The 9,455-nt window shown below is 44.8% G+C and overlaps 3 protein-coding genes across 3 annotated transcripts; 2 read left to right on the forward strand and 1 right to left on the reverse strand.

Annotated features, from left to right (window-relative positions):
- The first annotated feature begins 2,688 nt into the window (after window positions 1-2,688).
- LOC143664667 (histone H2B type 3-B-like) lies at window positions 2,689-3,171 on the forward strand. The gene has a single exon (XM_077138123.1). It carries the CDS (start codon window positions 2,755-2,757, stop codon window positions 3,133-3,135), a length of 381 nt encoding a protein of 126 aa, XP_076994238.1. The 5' UTR covers window positions 2,689-2,754; the 3' UTR covers window positions 3,136-3,171.
- A 4,012-nt stretch (window positions 3,172-7,183) lies between these two features.
- On the reverse strand, window positions 7,184-7,657 carry LOC143664669 (histone H2B type 3-B). The gene has a single exon (XM_077138125.1). It carries the CDS (start codon window positions 7,619-7,621, stop codon window positions 7,241-7,243), a length of 381 nt encoding a protein of 126 aa, XP_076994240.1. The 5' UTR covers window positions 7,622-7,657; the 3' UTR covers window positions 7,184-7,240.
- A 218-nt stretch (window positions 7,658-7,875) lies between these two features.
- H2AC25 (H2A clustered histone 25) lies at window positions 7,876-8,772 on the forward strand. The gene has a single exon (XM_077138124.1). The coding sequence runs from the start codon at window positions 7,937-7,939 to the stop codon at window positions 8,327-8,329; it is 393 nt and encodes a 130-aa protein (XP_076994239.1). The 5' UTR covers window positions 7,876-7,936; the 3' UTR covers window positions 8,330-8,772.
- The last annotated feature ends 683 nt before the right edge of the window (window positions 8,773-9,455 follow it).

Below are 9,455 nucleotides of genomic sequence, written 5' to 3' on the forward strand. Positions count from 1 at the left end.
CAGAGAAGCAAATTGAGGCACTGCCACAGGAACGAAGGCTGAAAGCAATGGAGCCCACGAGCAAGGGACAAGTATTTGCCAATCACATGACTTCTCAGCTGACAGAAGTGTTCCTGACCCACAAGCCTTTCTTGAATTCAGGTATCTTTTACTGGATGCCTTAGTTTGGACATTTTTATAGGTTTAGAACTGTAAACTTGAAACTTATTAAATTCCCTTTTTAAAAGCCATTCCATTTCCGGTATATTGCATTCTGGCAGCCTACAGACTAATACAGACACAACATTTTCTTTCCTCTGCTGCCCATCTGTACATTGGGACTAATGGTAGTGCATACTCTGAAGGACTGATAGGAGAACTAAATTGAATTAAGTATTCATTAAGTGGTTACCTATACCGGACTGAGCATTATAAAAATGTTGTTTAAGTCAAATACATATTTTAAAAGCAAACAGATAAAATATTTAAGTTTGGTCATGTTCAAAGTAGCCCAGGGGATCTATATACAGTCTAAAGATGCCAGATTAACCTCAGAGTGGACACCTAAATGCATAGAGCATCCCCTTTAGCTCACAGGCTTATTCATTCCACAAACATTTATTGTACAATTACTATGTGCCTGGAGATTCAGAAGTGACAGGTGCATTCCTTGCCCTGGGAATTGCAATTTAGTCAGCCTCCCAGTGGGAAAGAGGAAGGCTTATATTACATATTTATCTCATGAAACTATATCTGGGGCATGGAGGGAGCTCAGTAGAGAGAGCCCCACTAGTGGGTAGTTGGGTCAATTCTGCTGGGAAGGAAAGGAAGTAATAGAGTCAACATGAATTAAGCATTAAATACACGTTGGCCACACTTTAAGTCACTGCAATCCTGCCAGGTAAGCATTGATGGCACTGCATAACAGAAGATGAAATGGAGGCTCAGAGAAGGTAAGATCACCCCTCTCCTAGGTGGCCAAGCACAGGCTATCTGAAGGGTCTCAGCCCAGGGGTATCTGTCCTTCTCTACCTTCCGTATCCCCAAAACTTCCAATTTGAAAAGAATTCTATTTGGGCATCTTCAAAGTTGTGCCTGTATTTTGTTGGGAGGACTATGATTAAAAGTAAAATCTTCTCCCATCCCAGAACACTTCTCCACAAAAGTAGAAGAGAAATACAAATTATTTTATGACTGATAAGCATTAAACAAGAATGTGATACAACATGGGAATCTGTTAAAGAGAAGGAAGGGAGGGAGGGAGGGAGGGAGGAAGGGAGGGGAGGGGAGGGAAGGGAAAGGAAGGAAGGAAAACTAGCTAATTAGCTCAGCCTTTATGTAGCTAAAACAGATACAACCCATTATGTACAGATTCTCAAGACAGTTCTTGCATCTTTAGTCCCTGAGGTAAGCTTTTGGATGAAAACCATTTGACATCAAATGACTATTTGAAATTAGGGTCCTTCGCCCCCAGGAAATTAGGGACAGAGCTTTATCTTTCTCAGTGATTGCTCTCAAATCCTTGAGGAAACATGCCTGAGTTGTGAGATTTGTGCATTCGACCTTATGATTTGCATCTTGAAAACTTTGCTTAGTACCCTGACCTCAACGAACCATTTACCTATTTGGAGTGCCATTAAGTTTTCTAACCTATTCGGGTAATGTTCTGGATGTTTAAAGTTGCCAGATAAACGACCTCCAGACCAGTACTTCTAAAACTGTAATGTACATAATGAGCCACCTATATTCGTTAAAAGGCAGATTCTGACTCAACATATTTGGGATGGCCTCCATGATTCTGCATTTCTAACAAGCTCACTAGGTGATACTGAAGCTGAAATAAGTGAGAATAACACCTTATATTTATATCTTGGGATTTAATATATTGGGAGAACTTAACCTCGTGCTTGAGACACTGCTTTGGGACCAGTGGATTCTCTAAGCCTGTGTTCTAATGCGTCAGTAGGGAGCAACAGTACACAATTCTTGGAGATGTTAGATGTGAGCATATTACCAAGCACTTACATTGTGTCTGTCAGGTAAGAAGAGTTCAGTCAGCATTAATAATCATAACCATATGAAAGGCTACTGTTTCATTTGAAACCCAGTCCAGTCTCTCTCCAATTGTAAGTCTGCCCTATTGCTGCATTTCCAACTTAAGTACCTTGATATATTTTCAGTGATTCCTAACGAACCATTTGAATTTACTCTTGAACCAAAGGAATTTCTCTTTGGTCTCTGAAAAAGAAATTAATACAATATAATTGGTTTAAGCAGTTCGGATTGCTTATTTCGGTCTCCTATTTCTCCAATACCATTCCCCTCTTCGCAAGTAAACATTAGCTTCCCCTTCCTAGCTCCTGGCCCCAGAAAGACATTTCCCACTGTATTTGCCACATAGCGCTTGAACATAGCGCCCCGGTGTTAAAATGGGTTTTTATTTCCTTTTTTTTTTCCGTCGCGTCCAGATGTGGTGATTAAACGAAGATGTTCTTTCCCGTTAAAACAAAGGGCTCTGAACAAAGGTTGCCAAACCGAGCCCCGGCGCGCGGTGGATGGGCTTTCCGATTGGCTGGAGAGGATGCGGTACGACCGTCCAATCAAAATGAGGAGCCGGCAGCTCTATTTACATGCATTCTTCCTGTTTACGACATCGCGGGGCAAACCGTCCAATCAGATTTTAGAAACACGGAAGCCTTCATTTGAATATAAAAATGACAAATAGACCCACTCTTTCCCCCTTTCCGTTTGTTTCCGTCCCGGCTCTGCCTGAACATGCCAGATCCTTCCCGTTCTGCTCCTGCCCCCAAGAAGGGCTCCAAGAAGGCCGTCGCCAAGGTGCAGAAGAAAGACGGGAAGAAGCGCAAGCGCGGCCGCAAGGAGAGCTACTCCATCTACGTGTACAAGGTGCTGAAGCAGGTGCACCCCGACACCGGCATCTCGTCCAAGGCCATGGGCATCATGAACTCCTTCGTCAACGACATCTTCGAGCGCATCGCCAGCGAGGCCTCCCGCCTCGCGCATTACAACAAGCGCTCGACCATCACCTCGCGGGAGGTGCAGACGGCCGTGCGCCTGCTGCTGCCCGGGGAGCTGGCCAAGCACGCCGTGTCCGAGGGCACCAAGGCGGTCACCAAGTACACCAGCTCCAAGTAGAGCGCGCCCGCCCGCAGCCGAGCATCGGAACCCAAAGGCTCTTTTCAGAGCCACCTCCATGCTCAAAAAAGAGCGTGAGACCTAGTTCGGTTGTGACGTTGTAATCCGGCCTGGATGATGCTGGACCTGGACTAGGGATGGGAGCGCAAATCCTGAAAGCTTGGCTCAATTGGCTCTTGATGACGTAATTATTCCAGGCTAAAAAAAAAAAAAAAAAGCCCTAAAGCTAAAATCGTCTTCAACTTGCTAGTTTAGCCTTAAATCCTAGAAGCCGGCAAGGCTTTGGCGTTTGCGTACACGGACCGGGTCTATCGCCAGGGCCGGGACAACTTGCCCTTAGCGTGGTCGCCGGTATCCTGGGGGAAGGTTTCCAAGCCCTTGTGTCCTGTAGTTGCACCAGCGACGGTCTGGGCGCCGCCGCGCAGACCCAGGCGCCTGCCGCCCCCTCGGCGTTGTTTCCCGGGTGTTGCCGCGCAGTCCTGGCGGTGGCGCCTGGCGCTGCCCTCCCCCAGCCCTTTCCCGACTCGGCTACGACTCCTAAATCGTGCCGAGTTTCTAGCCAAAAAGTAAACAGCTGAGCAACGTCGAGCTTAATAGCAATTTATGAGCACTACGCGTTCGTGTTTGGAAACCAAAACAGCGGGCACACAGCCCCTCCTTTATCTCTCACCTAAAATTTCCCCAAATGAAGAGATTCCGGGATGTTTCAGTCCAAAAAATAGGCATATACGTTTTTTGGACGTACGCCTAGCAAACCGCGAAAAATCCTTTTTAGTAAAAAAAAAAAAGTAGGGCTTTTCTCTTTTTAGTCAGAAAGCATACGCAAAATAGGAAGGATATTTCCCGGATGAAAGATTTAATAACAAAAGGAATGGGAGCGTTTGGGAAAAAAAATAAGATGAAAGATGAAATCGTATCCAAGGGCGGGGAGGGAAGATGATCTTGACTGCCTGATTGAGGCCAGGCTTCCTCACTCTACAGAAATATCTGCAATAGCCTGTACTCCCCCCCCACAAAAAAATATGCTGTACCCCCTGCTCCCCCGCCAGTGCAACCCACCCTCCAAAAGCTGTAAGTTCGTCCTGGGATTTGGGTTGGTCTCTGCTCATTTACAACCCAAGGACAATTCTCTCACATTCCAGCCTAGCTCCCCTATTCAAGCTATCTCCAGTGACAGCCAGACATTTTTTCAACATTGTCTTTTTCTATCTCATACAGTAAATTCATTTTCTTGCGTTTGTAGTTTCTTCCTCCAAATTCTTTGATATTAACTGCTTTCATTTGAACTAGCAGCATTAGCCTTTTTTTTTTTTTAAGTATAATTAAAGACGTTGGTTCTATGGCAATTTTCCTTAACTTTCTTGATTATAAAATCTCAGTACTAAGGACTCTGTTTTACCTTCTTTTCCGCTCCCTTAACAGAGATCCCAGGGCTCCTTTCCCTCCCCCAGACTGTTCAGCAATTAGAGGCAGTCTTTGCTTACTTGAAGTTAAATCAGGGTTTCAGAGGATTCGAAAGGACTGAGAAATTAATTAAAGCTTTGGCATTACCCATTAAGAAAATGTATTTTTATAAAATCGTATTTAGAAATTATGTACATTTTGTTCATCCGCTGTACTTTAGGTGCTAAACAGTACTGTCCTTTCAAGATTTGTTCCCTACTATAGCACACCACCTATTTATTATACTCTTCTAAGAGTCTCACTTTATTAGGCCTATTTTTTTAAAAAGTTCACTGAGGTAGAGAACCACGTGGACCAGTGAGTCCACTTCCATGTGACTGAAGATGTTCATACAAGAAAATTTCCCTCATCTACCTTGATAAGAGTCTGGAAGTCCCTAGAAAGCACCTGCTTCATAACCAAAGATAATTCGATTCTGTACTTTTGAAAACTAACAGTATTATTTCTTGAGAGGATTAAGAGTGTTGACAGGTTCCACTTATTTTGATAATTCTTGGCTATTCAAATTCTAATGAGGCAGGCAAAGAATTGAGTAAAATGGCTGACAAAATTTCCATTCCCATTTATTTTTGTAAATACTTTTTCAAAACGTATATCCATAACAGAAGACAAAGGAATGCAAATGATGCTGGACCCTAATATCATTGTGACTATACAAACGAATACTCCCATAGACAAATGTAGTAATTAAGGTAAAAAAGAGGGGTGAGGAGGGGACAGGAGAGGAAAGAGGAAAAGGAAGGAAGAAACCAAAACCGCCATCATCCCATTAAAAGAAACAGGATTCATTGACATGATTTACTGTTAATAATTATTAATCAAAACTTTATATATTTTAAAGAATTACGGTCTATCCAGATGATTTTTTCTAACATTGAGAGGTCACCTAGAAGTACTTTTGAATTTCAATTTACATATTTGACGTAGAGAAGGGTGACAGATAAAACATGGCTAAACATTAAAATATATATTAAATTAGGAGGTTTTGAGGCAGAATGTAAACATAAATGGGGGGGACATCCAAATTTTCTTACCCTAAAGAAGAACTTAAGTTTGTATATATTGATTATGGTATCAAACCGATATTCCAATAGATACATTTAAGAGGTTGATATGACAACTTATTTTTTTAAAAAGTCAGCTTCTACATTGTTGGAATTTGTATTCTTGCAACTACATTTATAATAAAAGCATTTTAATGGCAACTTTAAAACTTGCTGGTTTTTCACAATTATTTTAGAGTGAACCCAAGCAAGAAAAAAGGGGCGGGGGAGGCGCGGGAATGCGGGTGGGATGGTCCTGGCCTCTATTTCGCCTGTTGCCAAGGATGCTCGGATGGTAATGCCTAGGACGCCTCAATCCTCCCTGAGCCCCGCCTCCGCCCGCCCAGCACAGCCATGCGACCGCGTTTCTTTTGTGAGATGATTTGCTAAAAACGATCATTTTTTTATCGCCTGTCTGTTCTTCGCCTGAGACAATGACGCGGACTTCGAATAACTCATTTTCAAAAGAGCTCAACGAAGTAATTGCTAGGAACATCCTTTTCACAACAAAGCAAACTAAAGCAAAAGGTAAGCTATTTCCTTTTGAGTGGCTTCACACCGAAGCGCTTTCCATGAACCCAGACGGCTCTCTCAAGATAAATACTATTTTTAGAAAAGAAAGGGGAACCCAAACATTAATTGAATTAAGACATAAATAAAAGAGCAGTAGGACTGAAGTAGGAAGGTGGGGAGAACTACATTTGTTCAAAAAACAAATCATCTTCCCCAAATATTCATTTAAAACCAATTTCATACTCCTTTCCCTTCTCTTATAAAAAGGTTCAACCCGGGTGGTGCGACGGTGGCTCAGTGGCAGAATTCCCGCCTGCCATACCAGAGACCCAGTTCGATTCCCGGTGCCTGCCCGTGGGGAAAAAAAGAAAAAGGTTCTCATCTCTGCAGCACAGGCTGGGTTCTTATTACCTTAGGCGTCTGCAGCACAAGGTGCGGGAGGGCAAATCGCTCCGTTTTCCCTGCGTTTTGATTTCCCTTATGGCACCAACAGATCCTACTACAGCTCTCCCAACGAATATTAATTGCTTGAGAATAAAGATGGTACAGGATGAGGGACAGAAAAGCCTTAGGTAAATATTATCTCCCCGCGCCACCGCTAGAGCAGACCGACAAGATCCAGGGGAGCACCCTTCGAGCCCTGCATCCGGCGGGTGCTCGGCCTCACCCACGAGACGTACCCGGTGCCCATGCCAAGAGCCCGCCACGGCGCACACAGCCACGGCACCGGATGCAGTACTACACCCGTTCCGGCTACCAAGGTAAATTTCAAGCCAGCGGCTATAGTTTGGCATTGACGTGCTAAGTAACTACGGGCGAAAGGATAAGCAAAGACAATAATCTCTTGATTACCTCCCGCGAACAGCTGCTATTTTGCCTCCCAAACCACGCCTGCCATTCAGCAGTTCTTCCCCTCCTGCTCCCTATTTCCCGATTTAAACCAACAAACGATTTAGGATCCCAAACAAGAACTCACTACAACACTTAAAAGTTTGTTATACGTGTTCAAAACCCTTTCACTGCAAACGTGGGTGGCTCTGAAAAGAGCCTTTGGGTTCCGATGCTCGGCTGCGGGCGGGCGCGCTCTACTTGGAGCTGGTGTACTTGGTGACCGCCTTGGTGCCCTCGGACACAGCGTGCTTGGCCAGCTCCCCGGGCAGCAGCAGGCGCACGGCCGTCTGCACCTCCCGCGAGGTGATGGTCGAGCGCTTGTTGTAATGCGCGAGGCGGGAAGCCTCGCTGGCGATGCGCTCGAAGATGTCGTTGACGAAGGAGTTCATGATGCCCATGGCCTTGGACGAGATGCCAGTGTCGGGGTGCACCTGCTTCAGCACCTTGTACACGTAGATGGAATAGCTCTCTTTACGGCTACGCTTACGTTTCTTGCCGTCTTTTTTCTGAGCTTTAGTGACTGCCTTCTTAGAACCCTTCTTCGGCGCAGGGGCCGACTTAGACGGGTCAGGCATGATGGCCGGTCGCGCTGAACAAAAACAAGCCTTCAGACCTCGAAGCAAGTCTATTTGTACGTCTTGTATTCAAATGAAGGATTGAAAGTTCCTCGTTTCTGATAGGGTAGAACGTGTTGAACGTCATCACTGGGAAAGGAATATGCAAATTAGGAGATGCCAAGTTCCGTTTCTGATTGGCTTTATGTGATGTCCAATCAAAAGCTACCGTTTACCCGACCTCCGGACCATATATAAGCGCATACTGGGCTTCACCGCGTTGTTATTTCGATTTGTAGTTATCAGCGGGGTTGTTTTGTGCGGCTGAAGTCGGAGATGTCGGGGCGAGGAAAGCAAGGCGGTAAAGCACGTTCCAAAGCTAAATCGCGTTCTTCCCGCGCCGGGCTGCAGTTTCCCGTGGGCCGCGTGCACCGCCTGCTCCGTAAGGGCAACTACTCGGAGCGCGTGGGCGCCGGCGCGCCCGTCTACCTGGCTGCGGTTCTCGAGTACCTGACGGCCGAGATCCTGGAGCTGGCGGGCAACGCGGCCCGCGACAACAAGAAGACGCGCATCATCCCGCGCCACCTGCAGCTGGCCATCCGCAACGACGAGGAGCTCAACAAGCTGCTGGGCCGCGTGACCATCGCGCAGGGCGGCGTCCTGCCCAACATCCAGGCCGTGTTGCTGCCCAAGAAGACCGAGAGTCACCACAAGGCCAAGGGCAAGTGAGGCCTGTGAGGCAAAACGGCCCTCCCCGTGGCAGTCAAATCTCTTGAAATCAAAGGCTCTTTTCAGAGCCACCCACTTTTTCTGTGGAGGAGCTGTAGGATTCGCAGTAAGCACAAGGCCGTCTCTGGTAGAGGCTGACGTGCGAATTAAATTCGTTCCCGGGCGCATCATCGGCATGTCAGAGATTACAAATGAATCCGGGGCCTGAAGGGCAACTCGATATGCATAGTCACAGTGACAATCACTGCCTTGGCTCCGTGCTTCATTTGTGGCCGGGAAGTGTAGACTTTCTTGAATCCCCTAGCCAAGCCTCATGGGCGGTAATCCCACGTCTCCTAAAAGGTAACCTCATAGTTGGCAGTAACGACTTGCTCGAGAAGGGCTGAAATTGAGACATAAGATACTGAGCTAAGGGTCAATCTGGTACACCTGTTTTAATGCAATTATTCGTAATCATTAAAGAGAATTTGACATTTGAGATTCTGATAGATCAGCCTCATGTTTTTTGTTTTAAATATGTGCATTAATAGGTTGGAATTGCTGAGTTTTAAGATCGTGAGCTTCACAAGAGTCAATTTATTGTATTTGAAATCCTCTTAAGGTCTCTGGAAGGGTTTGTTGGTGGTAATTTTTGGTATTTAAAAAGAGCCAAATTATTAAATTTTAAAATGAGGTACAAACTTTTTAGAAGAATTCAGTAGTAAAGTAAATGCAGTATTCAAAATAAATTATTTTGTTGGCAAACATTAATAAATATCCCATTAAATATGGTCACTAAAATGCACTAGGCTTACCGAATAAAATAGTTGGCCAGTTGAATGTGATAAATCGAATACTGGTAGAACCAGATTAAGTAATTTTTATGTGGATGTTTAGGAGAATGACTGTTCTTGAACTTCACATTTTATTATGTGGGACAGCTGGTGAGGCTCAGAAATGCTCCTAGCAAAAATCTGTTAAATGAGAATAATAGTACCTACCTCATCTAGGAGAAAGGATTAAATGAGTTAATTCATGATAATCCCTTGAAAAACACATGGCACAAAATAAGAGTGAGCTCAATAAATGTTATTCCCGTTATCACTATCTTTACTATTTTCAACGTTTCTTAAAAAATTATAACAAT

This window comes from Tamandua tetradactyla, chromosome 20, assembly GCF_023851605.1.
Source record: "Tamandua tetradactyla isolate mTamTet1 chromosome 20, mTamTet1.pri, whole genome shotgun sequence".
NCBI lineage: Eukaryota > Metazoa > Chordata > Mammalia > Pilosa > Myrmecophagidae > Tamandua > Tamandua tetradactyla.

Excerpts from the sequence above, each read along its gene's own strand:
- LOC143664667 (XM_077138123.1), top strand. The coding sequence starts at position 2,755 with ATGCCAGATCCTTCCCGTTCTGCTCCTGCCCCCAAGAAGGGCTCCAAG.
- LOC143664669 (XM_077138125.1), bottom strand. The coding sequence starts at position 7,621 with ATGCCTGACCCGTCTAAGTCGGCCCCTGCGCCGAAGAAGGGTTCTAAG.
- H2AC25 (XM_077138124.1), top strand. The coding sequence starts at position 7,937 with ATGTCGGGGCGAGGAAAGCAAGGCGGTAAAGCACGTTCCAAAGCTAAA.